Source organism: Lycium barbarum, chromosome 4 (genome assembly GCF_019175385.1).
Source record: "Lycium barbarum isolate Lr01 chromosome 4, ASM1917538v2, whole genome shotgun sequence".
In the NCBI taxonomy this organism is placed as follows: Eukaryota; Viridiplantae; Streptophyta; class Magnoliopsida; order Solanales; family Solanaceae; genus Lycium; species Lycium barbarum.
This window is the reverse complement of record NC_083340.1, coordinates 147824641-147841781: the sequence shown is the minus strand read 5'-3', so window position 1 is coordinate 147841781 and position 17141 is coordinate 147824641. Positions and strand designations below refer to the sequence as shown.

Genomic DNA, 17141 nt, shown 5'->3' with positions numbered 1-17141 from the left:
TTTCTTAAAATAATAACAACATACCTAGTGTTGTAATCCCACAAGTGAGATCTAGGGAGAGTAGAATAAGCGTGGACCTTACCCGGCCCCTACCTTGGAGGTAGAGAAGTTGTTTCCGATAGACTCTCAGCTCAGAATGCCAATTTTTCTTAAAATAAAATTAAAAACAATAAAAAACCGACCTCATGAGGTCAAAACTTAATCTATTATAATAAGTCATTGTAGTATTTTCTAAATTACCATTTTAAGCTTGAAAGGCAGAATTACCAACCCGCCGTTGTAGTGAATTTTTGAGTGTCAAAATCTGTTACATTTCAGTGCTCCAAATATCAATTCAATAAGCATTGACCGATGACTTAATATTAAAATAAATGGTAAATAACTTTTTATAGCATGTAAATATTAGTATCTGTCTTAAGACCTTATATTAACTTAAATCCATATTCATGTAACATGTACGACATATAACAGTGTGCTACTGTTGCCTTTGTCAAAGAGCACTCCAGTAATATATAGATTTTGATAGTGCTTTATTCCTAGAGCATCTTTCTTCCCCTTTTTCCCCCTTTTTGGTGAACCTTTTTAATCATAACAAGTCTCATATTTAATGGCCACACACACACAAAGGAAAATATATATATGTAGGAATTGTAAAGGATTTGTCATGTTGTTGGAGCATACTTGTAAATGTTTTAGCAACTCATTTTCCTAGCATGTATTCTTTTGTTTCATTTTATGTGTTTTAGTTTGATTGATCATCGAGTTTAATAAGGGAGAAATGATTTTTTAGTCCACTACATTTTTTTTTTAATTTTATGATCCTTTTACAAGAGATCTTTATTTTTTACACACAAGAGATTTGAATCATTTTCTTCTATTCAAGTTGTAAAAGGACAAGATATCTCATTTCCTAATAATTAAGAAAATGAATTTTGTAGTCTTAACTTAAAGATGTGTATAATATTTCAAAAAGATAGTTTAAATCTTGTGGTCTTAAACATGTCATGAGGTAGCTAAAATGTTGAAATTAAAGAGTAAAAACAATAGTATTTTTTAACTAACAGCTAAAAAAAGAAAGTAATGCACATAAATGAAAATACACGGATTACATAATATAGGTCAAACTCATTTTCAACACGCTTGCTAATGACCCAATTCGTTTTTTACACACATGCATGGAGTAGAGACGAGTTGAATTCTGATCCATTTTTGTTCAACTAGATTAAATTTGATCCTTAATTTGAGATTTTGGAATTGAGTTCTAAAAATGGAAGCATTCCGATAAAGAATGTTTTACCCTTTTAGTATAGACCCATGTACCCTATACGAATTTGAATTAATCGGGACGAAAAAGATTTGATGTTTAAATTAAAATAAAAATAGAAGAAGAGGCCAAATGTATAAAGATAGCTATATTTGTCGGAAAAGCCAAACTTGTGAATGTGGTGGATGTACCTTGTTAGAGTAGAGTCGTTTTCAATGTCTTAAACATAATAAATAACCCTTCAAGTATAGACATATGACATATCACACACTCTCATGTATCCCCTTGCTATATCTCTTTCACCATTAATGTACCCATTTGGGCAAACTTGTGTACAACTTTATAACTTCCTTCACAGATGTATACAAACCCCCCAACCTCCACCCCCTCCAATTATTGACTTGATTTTGCATAATTAAATTAGAGAAATTTTGCCTTTTGTTATTATTTTAGATAATACTGTTTTGGTCCAACATAATTCGTCTTTAATGATTTTTGTTCTCCTCTTAAGAAAGATATTTGATAGTCTTAATAATAAGATCGATCATATTATTTAAGCTTTGACCGACTAGATAACTAATCCACAAATGGTAAGAAAGTCAACAAAAGCTTGTTTGCTTAACAACATAACATATATAGTGTGTGTAGTATATTAGAAAATAGCTACTTTTTGATGGATATTTCGTCGAAAACGCTATTGATGAGCCAAATTTCGCTAGGTTCCATACATTTATCATAATCATGCATAGATTTTTGCAAATTTATGATTACAATATGTGCTTCAAAGTTGATCAATTTTTTGGTAATAAATGATAATCATTTTAATAGCTAAATAGCTTCATAAGAAAAACCATTGCTACGACGGATCAAATGATCATGCGAGTCAGAGTCATGCCTACATTACTTTTACAAGCTGATATTGTTCTAACAAAAGTAATTCATAACATATCTAATATAACAACGCGTTTAGCAAATATAGGAGGAACTACCAAAACATCAAAAAGTTATTCGTTAGCTCCTTGTTTAATTTCGCTAGCTCGTAAATCTGCCACTTTGTTTTGCTCCCGATAGCTATGCGATCGAGCAGTAATGATCAAACTTTTACAAACTGAGGATACTTTTGCAGTGCATAACAAAATAGATTTTTACTTGCATTAATTATTCCGTATATAAAACTTCGATTGGGTAGAATTTCCAGAAAAAATGGGAATAATAGAGGGAATATATTTGAACCCTTTTGGTCAGCTAATAACCACGATTCAGCTACTACAGGCACCAACATGCATGTTACTATGTTAGTGTAGGCCTTGTAATGCGATGACATCTAGTTTATTCTTAGTCTTAGTTGATTCTCATAGAATTTTTTTCCCACTCATTCGGTATCTAAAATTTATTAGCACGCCTAATTCAGATACCTGATGCAAATGTCTGTTGCATGTTTATGGAGATTTGAAAAATCAAACATCTCAAGAATAGATAGAGAGGAACCGCGCTCCTTCATTTGCGTCAGGAGTCCATTGATGAAACCCTATTCTAGCCTGAGCTGGTATGGAATGAACTCATAATCATAGAATTGACTCGATTATCATATTATGAGTTCATAATTAACCCTAGCCCATTCAGATTTTGGGCGGAACAGATTTACTATTTTTTTTTCCAGTTAGTAAGAGGGATTGTGAACAAGGGAATAGATCTTAGAAGCTACAAAAAAAGGTTATCTCGAGTAATTGCAAATTGTTCTCTACTATGAGCTTGTTCATTCCCAAGTCTCAAACTTAAAATTTCTGATTAAAGATTGAGAGATCCCGTATATATCCCACCACACTACACCGTGGTAGATTGCCATAGGTTTCTAATTAGCGACTTCACGTCTAATGAAGGAGTTCTTCATGTATAAATAATGCTACTGGCCACTTTTAGGCACTATATTTGAAAATAATAAGTATTTTGTACATGACTATTTTACAACTACAATGACTAACAACTACAATAGCATACCCAGCGAAATTTCATAAGTGGGGTCAGAAAAAACTACAATGACTAAAATATAACTATTTGTAAAGTTTACTTTCTTTTCTTGATATAAAATCTATGGGCTTTGTCATCTAGAATCGGGCAATTTGCACGATTGCCCTTATTCGGGGGTGATCTTTAATTTTTCCCCTTCGCTAAAAACTCATTGGTTCTGAGTTCAAAGTTCCGCTCAGCTTAGTAGAGATTTAGTAGCTCAGTTGGTTGGCTACTTGAACTTTCACCTTGTTGATGAGGGTTCGAATCCCCATATCGTAATCCCTTCCCCCATTTTCCAAAAAAAAAAAAAGTTCCGCTCAGGCAAAAATTAAAAAAACAAATAGCAAGGTAGAGTTTGGATTTGTAAGACATAGTTTTGCACTTCAGGCTGAATTTCAAACTCTACCTCAGGCATAAGGCAAAATCTACCTTAAGGCAGAGTGAAGGCATAAACCTCTGCCTTAAGGGAGAGGTTTGCTAATCTTTGCCTTAAGGCTTAACTTTTGTCCGAATAGGCCTAATTTTGCTACCAACCTCTTCCTTAAGATTTTTTTTTTACTGAGCTGGGATTCGAACCCAAAACTTCGGAGTATTAGGCGAAGGATAAAAATTAAAGGCTATCAATTTGAGGGACAAAAACTAAAGACCAGTTCCTTTGAAGGACAATCCGCGCAACCAACTTAACATTTTAACGGCCCAATGCATAGGCTACCCATGAAACAACTCATTAACTGAGCCCATTATATAGTTGGCCCAGTTGATTTTAGTGATTTTTAATAGAGATAACTGTGTACCTATTTTGAAAATTCTGAACAATTAATCATGGAGATTTTTACTCTGGATCAAAAAAAGAGTCTACTTAGTCATTTATATACCTGTTAAAAAAATACTAATTCCTAGATAAAAATATGTAATTTAACTAAATTACCCCTAATTAAATAGGCATAAATGATCATATAACACTTAATAGGGACAAATTTGAAAAAATAATGTTAATTCTTTCTTAATTTAATAAGTAGACACCTTTTTTGACCAAAAAAAAAAACTAAATGGACACTTTTTTTAATCCGGAGAGAGTAAAAGAGAACTGAATGAAATATTGGGAATACACCCTTTATGAAACTCCTACTTAACAATTTCATGAAACATGATCCTTAAATATTATTCTTAATATTCAACTCATTTTTATTAGTTGGAAATAATTGAAATTTAGATTCACATTTCATCACACTCGATTACGTGTTCAAACATCCAATATTTCACAATTGTAATTGATCAAGAAATCTTGAAAAATTGTACTGGTATATTTGCTTAGCTTCGTAAAGAAAACTCATTTTGTATCTGTAAAATACTTACAAGCTTGTATAGTACTCATCTCCAGCTGAGAGAAACCTTGTTCGTTGAATTAAAAAATATAAGTTGATAAAATATTACTCTCTAGTCTCAATTTATGTTATACACTTTCATTTTTAATCTACTAAAACAAATTGATACATTTCTATATGTAAAAAAACATTAACTTAAAATTTCCCATTTACGGCCATATATTTATTTATGACTTATTTTATATCACAAGTTTAAAAAATCTTCTTATTTTATACCACAAATTTTAAAAAAAATTTCTTTCTTAATCTTCGTGCCTAACAATCTTATTTCTATTTCTAGAAGTAATAACATAACAACTTTCTTTTCCTTTTTGTTTCTTTGTCTTAATTCAGATACTTATAAATAGAAAGTTCTCCATTTTATGCGCTGCATCATAGGCCGCAACCAAAAAGGTGAATAAAACCAATCAACTGCTAGTTTTACACTGCTATGAAAGGGAAAAAAGACTCAAATATGTCGTCAAAATATTAAAAATAATCTATTTCTACCGTTAATAGCTTGACTCATTTATGTCATTATTGTTATCAAAATAGCACATTCATGTCATTTGTTATTAACGCCGGTTTTACAATACTAGATAGACACGTGGCCTCTAATTAGAGGTCCACATCATTTAGTTAAACCAGCTCATTTTAAATCTCAAATTAATAAATAATCCGACCCGATCCACCCAATTGTAAAACCTACGTTAATGAAAAAAGACATGAATGAGTCATTTTGATAATGACAGTGACATAATAAGATAAACTATTGACGAGTGACATAAATGAATCATTTTCGATTATTGATGACATATTTTGAGTTTTTCCTTATGAAAATAATCAAATAGGGCAAGAAAAATGTAGATAAAAATAAATAAATATATATATATATATATATATATACCAAACATAATCCAAACAATGAAGAAAAAAATAAAAAAGTAAGTAGTTCCAAAATTGACACGTGTCTCCCTCAGGTGCAAAGACAAGTGATCAGAGCCCTTGAATCTATCAGCAACAGTAAGGCATTAAAAAATCTCAGCCCTTTTAAACTAGATTTTGCATATCCAAAACTCCAACAAAAAGGTAAAGTTCAAAAAAAAAAAAAAAAAAAAAAAGTACCCCAAAATAAAAAAGGAAAAAGGATATATTTAAAGAATTTTTAGTTCCAATTTTATAGGAGAAGAAATTGTGTACTCATTTTACAGTTTAGTTGGTTTGCTTTGTATTTTTTTATTTTATTTTTGGGAAATGGCAAATTCAGTGGAGAAAAATGAAATTGTGTCAATTGAACTTCCAGCTCCTAATGGTTGGAACAAAAAGGTATAATCTTTTTATTTTTGCTAAGTTTTTAAGCTTATATATTAGTTCATTTTCAGTTCTTGAAATTCTAATAAAGTTCCAATTTTTTGCCTGATTAATGTAAGTTAGATAGTTTACCTTTGGTATTTGTTAAATTTGCTACTATGGGTTTTTTTAGTATTGTTTAATTTTGCTTATTTTTGTGGTTCTTAGGTTTAATTTTTGGTTTGGGTAAATTTTGCATAGCTATGTTCAGTTCTTGAAGTTCTAAGAAGTTCCAATTTTTGGTTGGGTTGATGTAAAGTTAGTTTCTTTAGGTTTGTTATTTGTAATTTATCTACAATGGGTTTTATAGGTATTGTTTAATTTAATTATTTTTGTGGTTCTTAGGTTGAATTTTTGGTGTTGATGAGATAGGGTTTTACTCAGTTTTTAAGCTTATATTAGCCCATGTTCAGTTCTTGAAGTTTTAATAAAGTTCCAATTTTTTGCTGAGTTTATGTAAAGTTTGTTGCTTTAGCTTTGGTATTTGTAAATTTGCTACAATGGGTTTTGTGGGTATGTTTAAGTTGGTGTATTTTGTGGTTATTAGGTTGAATTTTTGGTTTTGGTGATATAGAGCCCGTTTGGATTGGCTTATAAGTTGCTCATAAGCTGTTTTCAGCTTTTTTGAGTGTTTGGCTGGCCAACTTAAAGTCACTTTGTGCTTAAAATAAGCTCAAAAAAATAATTGGGCCCGTTTGACTTAGCTTATTTAAAGCAGCTTATAAGCTGAAAACAGCTTATAAGCCAAAAAAATAAGTTAGACTACCCCAACTTATTTTTTTTAGCTTATAAGCTGTTTGCAGCTTATAAGCATAAGCCCATCCAAACAGGCTCATAGGTTTTTACTTAGTTTTTGAGGTTATATTAGCTCATGTTAAGTTCTTGAATTTCTCTGAAAAGTTCCAATTTTTTTATTAAAGTTTGTTTCTTTAGCTTTGGTATTTGCAATTTTACTACAATGGTTGTTGAATTTTTGGTTTTCAGGATTTATATTAGCTTATGTTAAGTTCTTGAAGTTCTCTAAAGTTCCAATGTTTTGCTGAATTTATGTAAATTTTGTTTCTTTAGCTTTGGTATTTGTAAATTTGCTACAATGAGTTTTGTGGGTATTGTTTAATTTTGTGGTTCTTAGGTTAAATTTGTGGTTTTGGTGATATAGGGTTTTACTTTTAGTTTTGAGCTTATATTAGCCCATTTTCAGTTCTTGAAGTTTTAATAAAGTTCCAATTTTTTGTTGGATTTATGTAAAGTTTGTTTCTTTAGCTATGTTATTGGCTATTTTTCTACAATTGTTTATGTGGGTATTGTTTAGTTTTACTTATTTTTGTGGTTCTCAGGTTGAATTTTTGGTTTTGGTGAGTATTTAAAAGATAGGGTTTTACTGAGGATTTAAATTTAGCTTATGTTCAGTTCTTGAAGTTTACCTGAAAAGTTCCAATTTTTTGTTGGTTTCATGTAATGTTAGTTTCTTTAGCTTTGGTATCTGCAATTTTCCTAAAATGGGTTTTGTGGTATTGTTTAATTTTTCTTATTTTTATTGTTCTTGTTGTTTTTTTTTTGTTATGATGAGTAAAGGGTCGTTTAGGTTTTGCTCAGCTTCTAGTTTCTTAAAAAAGTTGCGATTTTTATTGATTCCATGTAAAGTTTGATTCTTTAACTTTGGAACTTGCAGTTTTTCTTATGCGTTTTATGGGTATTGTTGAATTTTGTGTAGTTATGTGGTTCAGATGTTGAATTTTTGGTTTGGATAAGTAAGGGCAGTTTAAGAGAGAGTTTTTTTTTTGGGTAAGGCTTATTGATGAACAAAAAGCACGAAGAAAGTACTACAGAGGTTTAAGAGATAGGGTTTTGCTCAGATTTTACATTTTTCCATGTTAATTCTCTATGTTATCTTGAAAAGTTCCATCTTTTAGTTATTAAAGTTTGTTTCTTAGCTCTGTTTTTGCTATTTTTCTAAAATCGGTTTTTTGGGTATTGTTTAATTTTGTATAGCTTTTCTTGGTTCTGAGGTTGATTTTTTGGTTTGAAGAATAAGGGTACTTTAGGAGATAGCGTTTGTGAGCGTTTAGTAGAATATCTATTTTTTTTTTTTAATTCTCTGCTCCAATAATTGTCAATCGGTGGTGTATCTGTTTGTTCTTTGATATTGTGATTTTCCTGCTTCTATAAGTGCGCGTTTTACACAGTTGAGGCTAGAGTTAGAGGCATTTCTTCTTGTTCTGAACTTTGTATTTCACAGAAGGACTTGGTTCTGCGAATTGTTTTTGTTTATCATAGTTAAAGCTTTATGTTTTGATGACATAAAACATTTGAAGCTCTAAACAAGGATAAAATGTTGAACAACTGCAGGTTTTTAGTTAAGTAAGATTAGGTTAGGTGCATTTTGTCAAATTTTCAAGACACCTTGTAAGGGAGGAAACGGATCAGAAAAAAGGGGCATAGGATTGGCAGAAAAATGGAATTTAGAATAAGTTGCAAATATTACTCTTACCTATCATTGGAAACTGTGATTTTGAACCACTTTGTTGCTAGTTTAAGATATTATTGGAGCAAAGAGCTAAACTAAAACTTCTGATTGGTGCAAGAATTTGAAATGATGAGTGTGAAAAGTGTATTTCATCTGCATGTTATTTAGCTTATAGGTGCCTGGACGTTGGTTCTTTTAGATCTGAGACACGTTGACAAGTATTTCTCCCTAAATTAGAAGAGTAGACTGATTTGAGTATTTAAAAACTTCTGGCTCATCTGGCCTTTTAAGATGTCTTGCAGCCATTCTATGGTTCTTTACTTCTTTTGGTATCTGGGATTATTAAAGAAGAGGTTGCCGATTTTTCGTTGAGAGAAAAATATGCTATGTGAAAATAGCCTCGTCTCTTAAATGTGAGCTGACCTTTAGAAATAGAGACTTCTCTTAACTGTTTATTTCTAGAGTTGTTTTTGTCTTTAGATTTTGCTTCGAATTTATAGGGAGCTTGAGTTGTAACCGTTGAACCTTTGTTGTGTCTTTGAATGTTGTTGATTATTCTCGAGTTACTAACCTCTCCTTGCTTGACCTCAATAAGAGCTTCTTTTGTGCAATACAAGCGAGTTTAAATTAATGGTTCATCTGTTAAATACCAATCGGCCTTTTCTATATAGAGACTTCTCTTAATTGTTGATTTCTGGGCTTTCTTCCTTTTGGGCTCCAGAATTTGATTTCTAAGCTATTCCTCCTTTGGGCTTCAGAACATATTCGTTTGTTCTCTTTGTCTTCATACAATTGTTGGGTTTCGGGCCTTTTGTTCAATCATGTATTTAGCTAAGCTTCTTCAGATCCATCTTGCCTTGGGCCATTCTTTTCATCTTTTCTGATTCTTCTAGAATGCTTCCTTCTCGATCTTGATTTGTGCTTTTCACATTTCTTTTGGCTTTTCTTCTTTCTAGTTCTCAGTCGACTGACTCCTTGCTGTATTATTCATTGAGGACTCCTTTTCATTGTTCCTCTCATGCAGTAGATTTAGAGATCAGTCGATTCGTTTAATATAGTCATTGTCATCATTAAAACTTAATCTAATAATGTTAGAATTTTTTAGATCGTCGAGCCGCCGACAACTCCCAGGGTTCAATCTAATAATGTTAGAATTTTTTTCTCTGTATTTTTAGAATGTTTTTTCTGTTGCCAAATTGTGACATCATTTCTATGTGTGCAATCTATCTGTATTTTATTTGTTTTGCAAATCTTCTTCCTTTTGACTTCAAAAGTTACGTCTGGACACTAGAGGAGTCTTTGAGTCTCATATTTTGTATGCGTCAATTAATGAGCTGTTAATACGGTGATGAATGATGGAATTGTGACAACATTGGTTCAGTTTTGTGCCTAGTGCCTGCTTGAAGTTGAAGGGTAGAAAATTATTGGGTACAAATTTTTTGATGATGGGCTGATGCCTTACTGATTTTAGCTTGAAGAGCTGCACGGATAGAATGACAGGAATTGTTTTAAGGCTCGCCAAAAGCTCCGTCCCAATTTACTCGAAGGTGTTTGACTGGGCTATAGAGTTTAAGAGAAAAAATAAGACTTTTGAAAGTTGTGGTCTAAAATAATTTGTAGAAATTTATGTGGCTTATATCATTTCATTAAAGGTATAATGGAAAGTTTGAAGTTAAATTGTTACTAAATATGGAAAGATGTCATTCTTTGTGGGACTGACTAAAAAGGAAAAAGTGTCGCATAAATTGGGATGAAGGGAGTAATTTTCACATTTACATCAACTCAAAAGGAGGCCTAATTGCTAGGGAGCTCTGCGATATTGGTTGAACTATAGGTACTCAACTAGAACAGTAGGATGATATGAATAGTCTTAAATTTTCCTAGCAGAATGGATGTCGAAAATTCATATAGCCAACCCCAAGACCCCAGCTAGTTTCAAATTGAGAAGCAGATGATTGATTTAAAACCATTTTATTGTCCAAAAAGAATCTGAACTCGATTGCTTCTACTTCTTCCAGGAATGACCCTAAATTTTGTCCTTTTTCTTTACCTAATATTCTTGTCTTTTGCCGCTTCAATCAAGATATTCTGAGAGTTTACCCGCCTCACATTCTCCATTTTCTTTCTTACATTGCTTGTTTTTGGCTCCAAGTCGCCCATACAGTACTCGGTTTATTATACCTTTCAACCTTCTAACCAGAAAATGTACTAAGGGGTCGTTTAGTTGTAGTTATGCAAGGATTAAAATGTAGGGGTCACTATGCAGTAAAGAATAATGTAAGGATTGTTATGTGTTGAATGATATGCATGGTTTGTCACAAATATTGTTACTCATAAGAAGCACTTTAACTCTTATTTTGATTTTCTACTGAAATTGCTGCTGAAATGCAGCTTATAAAACTTTGTGCTTACATATTTGGATCTTCATGGATATTACTTAAGCAGGAGAGTTGAGCCTTTATTGCTCATCATCTTTATATAATGACGGTTTTGTATTTTGAAGACTCCTAGATTACTTACAACTCTTTTGAGCCCCCTTTTATTTCCTTTTTCATCTCTCAAGCAGCTTCCTATCTTTCGGAACTTCCGTAGCTTGTTAATTCTCCTTTTTAGCACTCACCCGAACCAAGAACATTTTAATTAACTTAAAGAGAGATTGGAGAATTTTTCTTTTCAAGTAAGCGTTTGGCCATAGATTCCAAATATTTTCACTTTATTTGGAATTTATGAAGTTGGAGTTGTGTTTGGTTATACTTTTTACAAAGGAGAGAAGAGGAGCACTTCATTTGGAATTTATGAAGATGGTGTTGGAAAACAGGTTTGGAGTACTTTTCCAAATTTGGAATCCAACTCCAAGTTGGATTTGGAAATTTTATAACTATACACTGATTTTGAAATAAAGTGAAAAAATTATTCCTGAAATAAGTGAATAATTCTCATGGCCAAGCAGCTCCTAAACTTTTGACTCTTTCTGTTCTTTTGCAGTTTTTGCCTAAAAAGGGAGGTACTCCAAAGAAGAATGAAATCATATTTACTGCACCAACAGGGGAGGAGATCACCACAAGAAAACAGTTGGAACAGTACCTGAAGTCGCACCCTGGCGGTCCGCCAGTAGCAGAGTTTGATTGGGGAACTGGTGAAACTCCAAGAAGATCCGCAAGAATCACTGAAAAGGTAAAGGCAACTCAATCTCCAGCAGGAAGTGAGCCTGCAAAGAAACGAAGCCGAAAGTCCTCAGCTTCAAAGAAGGATTCCAAAGAAGTTACTGAAGAAATTGACGCAGCAAAGGATGATGACATCGAAGAAACTGAAAAGCACGAGAAGGATACTGCAGCGATGGAAGCTGAAAAGGATGTCGAACAAAAACAAGATGGAGAGAGTGAAGAGGAGAAGAAAGAGGAAGCTGAAGCTACTGAGAAGGATGTACAGAAGAAAAATGAAAGCGAAAATGCCGATGGCAAAGTAGAAGATGCTCCTTCTGAAGAAGCTCAGGTTGAGAAAGATGTTGAGATGGCTGATAACGTCGGACATACGGATGATGTTGAAAAGGCCTCTGCTGATAAAGCAGCTGACGGTCCTGTAGCTACTAAAAATAACGACGAGGAAATAGACATAAACGTTCAAGAAGTAGAAAACATACCTACTGAAGAAGCTCAAGTTGAGAAAGATGTCAAAATGGCTGATAACGATGTTGAAGCGGCCCCTACTGATAAAGCAGCTGATGGTTCTGAAGCTACTAAAAATAACGAGGAGGAAAAGGTCGTACCGGTTCAAGTAGTAGAAAAGATACCTACTGAAGAAACTCATGTTGAGAAAGATGTCAAAATGGCTGATAACATCGGAAATCCCAACGACGTTGAAGATGCTCCTGCCGATAAAGCAGCGGAGGAAAAGGATGTACAGGTTCAAGGAGTAGAAAACATACCTACTGAAGCTGAAAGATTAGATTCTAGCGTTGCTGAGGAAAAGAAGCATCAAGGGGAAGGAGAACAGAAAGATGAACAGAAAACTAGTGCTGCAGCAAAGAGTACTGAAGATCAAGTTAATTTGAAGAACATTGAAATAAGTAAGGTGGAGGGAGAAGTAACTGAGAACGGAAGCAATGCTAATGAGGCCAAGCCTTGAGCAGCCGCTGAGTTGGCTCTCTAAATCTAACCTTTTGCTCTTTTTGTTTCATTTGGATGACTGTAGTGTTGTTAATTATACACTCTGATTGTTCACGAGAAACTTCTGTATGCAAAATCATAGATTTAGGTCCTAAATACTTGCTCTCGTAGGATTTATCGCCTACAGAGATCTTTGTACCATTATTACTCTTTTGTCATAGAATTAGACCGTCAGCAGAGACACTAGTTATGCTGAGGTGATGTGTAGTTGTCCAGATCTGCAGAGCTTGTTTAGAACTCTGTCATGTAAGCTTATAAAAAGCCTTTGTGTTTGGCTTATACGAGTTACTGAAGTTTCCCCAGGTGTTAGTGTGTTCTTACCTTTCATTATCTCAATCCATAACTAGTTTGAATTTGATTGCTTTCTTTCCTTAGTCTGAGGATTACTATTCTGGTCTACCTACTGTGGCCTATGTTACCTTATTTCTTTCTTTTTCCCTTGTTTTTTCTCCGGTTCTTGGCCTGATGCAAATTGTCAATCTTACTATGCTGCAATGTTGAAATATCCCAAGGCGGAGCTAGGATTTTTAGTTTGTATTTTGGATGACAATTTCTTTTGCCCACTAGGTTCTGAATAGGTTATTTGTAATTTTTTCACCACAAAAACAGGGATTGAGCCAAAGCTACTGGTTCTCCCAAACTCGTAGCCATCACCGTGGATCTGCCCCTGGGAATATCATGGCTGATCAGTTTTGCTCACTTAGAAATGAATCAAATATTCATGTTATGCCTATCCCTGGGAATATCATGGCTGATTAGTTTGCTCGCTTAGTAATGTAATCAAATATTCATATTATGCATGGCGCGGAGCTACAGTATTAGGTATGAGTTCCCATGAACCAAATAGCTAGACCTTGTATTTGTATTAGAAAATTCGTTACATGATATATGAACATTTAATTATGAATCCAGTAACTTAAACGAGCTATGTGCTCGGTAGCAAGTTCAGAACCCATAAACTTCACATCTTGGCTTTTGCCTCTGTTGTATTGGTAATTGTTTCAAGTTCACTAAAAACAAAAGGAAGAAGGTAAAGCTGATAACAGAAGTCAAGACATTTTGCTCAGAGATTCAGCTACAACATGAACTCAAATACATCGTATATAAAGTACATTTGACAGAGGAAAAAATTATTATTTTCTGGGGACTTGAACAGTAAAAGTAATGCCTATGGTGAATTTTTTTGGCATAGACTAAACTTCTCATATAATAGGTGGTATCAAATACAAGATGAAATGCTAAATTCTTTTTTTTTTTCTTCAAAGCCCTTTTAGCTCTTCAATCAACCCTGTTAATGTTGACCATTTCTCAAATGCACTGGCTGATGCCACAAAAGCTGTTTTTGATCCTTCAATGTCATTCTTAGTAACTGCATAATACAGAACAAGCAGGAAATAATGGTTAGTTTACTTTGACAAACCGAGTTAAGTAAAGAGTCGCTACCTAATAATTTACAGCCACCGCTCGATCTAACCTAATGAATTTGATAGTCCTGCCTTTTCCTGATCTTGTCTCTTAGTACTTTGTATACTTACCTAATCTTGAATCTTGAAAGTCTATGCTGCTTGAACTCTTCAAAGATGTCGACGGGTGCGTATCCGATCCTCCAAAAAGTTAGTGCATCTTTTGAGGATCTGACACAGGTGTGGCACATTTTTGGAGAGCCCGAGTGACATAGTTGAAAGTTGAGTTTCTTTTTAAATCAAAAGGCATACCTTTAGGCATATCTTGAAACCTAACCCAAGTTCTTATTTACTTTATCTTAAAAAAATTCTAGTTTGAGAATTGAAGGTGGCCAAATATGAGATAAGTTGCAGCCATAGTCATCACTAGAGTCTCAAGGAAAAACCTTACCTGATGAAACTAGAGAAGAAAGCGAAGAATTGAACGAATCGATCTCTGTTTTCTCCTCATCGCTACCACTGAACTGTGAAATTTTGAGGAAAATAATATTCAGTACACAAGAACATCATTTGCAAAATAGACAGTATGAAGAAATATGTGGTTGAAAGGGAAAGATTAAAAAAAAAAGTGAACCTTGTTGAATGCTGAATTAACTTTTTGGACCCAATCTACATCAGTGGTTTGACCAAGAACTGAACTTGCAACTGATAAATCATTGTTCTCTATTGCTTGACCTACTTTGCTGAGCTTGTATACCAAATCTTGCAAGTATCCTTCACCATTGTATTTAACAAATGAAAGTCAAACAATCTATAACTAGGAACAGCTATATTTCAGTACTTTCAGATAAATTAAAACCTGGATTAACATAAAACGAGTTTAGTCATCTGTAAGGTAATTCTGGTAACAATCCATATTAAGTGATATTTGTAACCTAAAAAACAAGGCAAGTAACCTGCAACAAGAAGTGAAATTGCAGTGATAGTGTAATTTTTATTCCCTATTGGTATGTATGAGTTAAATCCAATCCAGTGATAAGGGTGGTTTGTCATATTTGGTATCATGATACTAGGATTAAGAAAATGAATAGCTAATACAAAAATGATAGGCTAATTACTTTGCCACATACACTAGTATTACACATTCAAGCCTTCATGGTTAAAATAATACAGACAAGTCAATGAACAATATAGTTCTTTTTAATTTGGTAATCAAATGTTCAACTATAATACAAAGCTTAATAAAGTAACTGTCAAATATGGGATTAACATTTCAAAACAAGCCCAACCTCTTATATTACAAACTGCAATGCAATGGGTGAAAATTTGGAAATAACAGTACCCAGGGCCGGAGCTAGAGGGGCAGAAGGGTTCATCCAAACCTCTTGGCCTGAAAATCATACTGTATGTATAAGATCTAAATTTTTCTTTTTATATAGATAGTAGATGATGAATCCCCTTAGAGAATCTTGTTACCTAATACTTATTCACTAAATTAGGTAGTATTTTGCAGGCATATTGTACAACTCCACTAATAAATACTTAACCACACAATAAGAGGTGCTTCACTTAGATTTATCACATAACAATTCATGTGATTTTAGTCAAGAACAAGGATGAAATAAAGGCAACCCATAATCCAGTTTCACTCCCATTAACATATAGTTGATTACTTTTTGGCGGAGTGAACAATATTTTTTTATTCTTGACCAGAGGTCTCGGGTTCAAGCTCGGAACATGTAGTCGCGTTTGTTAGAAAGCGTTGTACCCAAATGTTGGAATTCCTGGCCCGAGTGCAATTACCGGACACCGAATGGAAAACCAAAGAACAAAACATATATTTGTTCTTCTCTTGATTTCACCACTAGGGAAATTTATCAAGAAATAAGAAAATGATTTTGTTACCTTTCTCCTTAGAGGAGGAACCAATAATGACTTGTCTTTCAATCCTTTTCTTTCTGTCTCTTTTCACTTTTTCCATCAACTCATCATCCTCATCAGCTTCTAAAATTGCAGCATTTGCATTAAAAAATCCATTACCAGTTAAAGAAAGCAACAAACTTGATGCAACACTAATTGAGAGACTTCTCTTGCTAACAGTTGGACTAAAAGTAGGTACATTATTCTCTCCTTTGCACACAATTATTTGCTTTCTAACAGTTGTTTTTGGAACAACTGAAGTGGAAAATGAAGAAGAAGAAGAAGAAGATGGAATTAAGGATTTAGGATTTGAGAGGCACACACTTGCCATTTTCTTTTCCTTCCTTTTTTTCCCTTCTGTTTTTTCTGTTAATAGGGTGGCATTGTGACAAGTTGGACTATAGAGGATAAGATTACAAGATTTCCCTCATATCAGAACCATTCTCATGTCACCAAAATGTTGAGGGTATTAAGGTCATTTCATCAAACAAACAGAGAAAAGTAGTAGTAGTAGTATACATTTTATGTTCCCCACACAGATTACAAGAATTCTTTTAAATTTTAAGCTTCTTATTCAGCTTTTTGTCTTCATCCAGCCTCCCTGTCCGTCAAAAGGTATAGGTAAAGTCTGCGTATACTTTACCATCCCCATATCCCATACAGTGAAATTTTACTCATGTTATTATTGTTGTTATTCAACTTTTTGTTCAATGGAGATCAAGATTGACTAATAATTAAACTTTGAAGGTCGTAATATGTGTGAAATGCTGAAATTAAAACAATTCCTAAGCAGCGCCAGAGCCCGGATTCTGATAAAGGAATTTAATAGAACTTGAACTTGTGTTGTGCATTTAACTCGCACATCATGTCATATGCTCTTACAACTAGACCAAAGGCTGAGGCGAATTTCACCTAATACTTCAGAGCTTCAATCTTATTTTGTTGGTGTTAAGTTTCCTAAAGTTTTCACTTTTCATATATAGTGTTATTTTAGTCATATTGATTTCTTATAGTTCTTCCTCCTCCTATATAATTGAAGGGAACTAGGAAGGTTAGCTTACCGGTCAACATTTATTTTAAATCACAAACTTATTAAAAATCTTTTTAGAACAAAATATAAAATACTCTCTGATCCACTTTGTGTGAGCATATTTCCTTTCTACATTTGAAAACAATTTGATTTAAACTTCTCATTTA

The 17141-nt window shown here is 33.4% G+C and overlaps 2 protein-coding genes across 2 annotated transcripts; one reads left to right on the top strand and one right to left on the bottom strand.

Annotated features, from left to right (window-relative positions):
* Positions 1–5713: 5713 nt before the first annotated feature.
* Positions 5714–12923, top strand: LOC132636975 (methyl-CpG-binding domain-containing protein 11-like). Its single transcript, XM_060354090.1, has 2 exons — positions 5714–5964; positions 11441–12923. The coding sequence occupies exons 1-2, from the start codon at positions 5893–5895 to the stop codon at positions 12578–12580; spliced, it is 1212 nt and encodes a 403-aa protein (XP_060210073.1). The 5' UTR covers positions 5714–5892; the 3' UTR covers positions 12581–12923.
* A 941-nt stretch (positions 12924–13864) lies between these two features.
* On the bottom strand, positions 13865–16339 carry LOC132636974 (thylakoid lumenal 16.5 kDa protein, chloroplastic). Its single transcript, XM_060354089.1, has 4 exons — positions 15930–16339; positions 14659–14798; positions 14476–14548; positions 13865–13990 (listed from the first exon to the last, which is right to left on the bottom strand). Exons 1-4 carry the CDS (start codon positions 16273–16275, stop codon positions 13881–13883), a joined length of 669 nt encoding a protein of 222 aa, XP_060210072.1. The 5' UTR covers positions 16276–16339; the 3' UTR covers positions 13865–13880.
* Between the last annotated feature and the right edge of the window lie 802 nt (positions 16340–17141).

Bases quoted from the DNA above. Each gene is read 5' to 3' on its own strand.
- LOC132636974 (XM_060354089.1), bottom strand. From the start codon at position 16,275: ATGGCAAGTGTGTGCCTCTCAAATCCTAAATCCTTAATTCCATCTTCT. The intron at 14,799-15,929 runs GTAACAAAATCA...ACAATGGTGAAG, and splicing joins TTCCTCCTCTAAGGAGAAAG to GATACTTGCAAGATTTGGTA. The intron at 14,549-14,658 runs GTTCACTTTTTT...AAAATTTCACAG, and splicing joins TTAATTCAGCATTCAACAAG to TTCAGTGGTAGCGATGAGGA.
- LOC132636975 (XM_060354090.1), top strand. From the start codon at position 5,893: ATGGCAAATTCAGTGGAGAAAAATGAAATTGTGTCAATTGAACTTCCA. The intron at 5,965-11,440 runs GTATAATCTTTT...GTTCTTTTGCAG, and splicing joins CTAATGGTTGGAACAAAAAG to TTTTTGCCTAAAAAGGGAGG.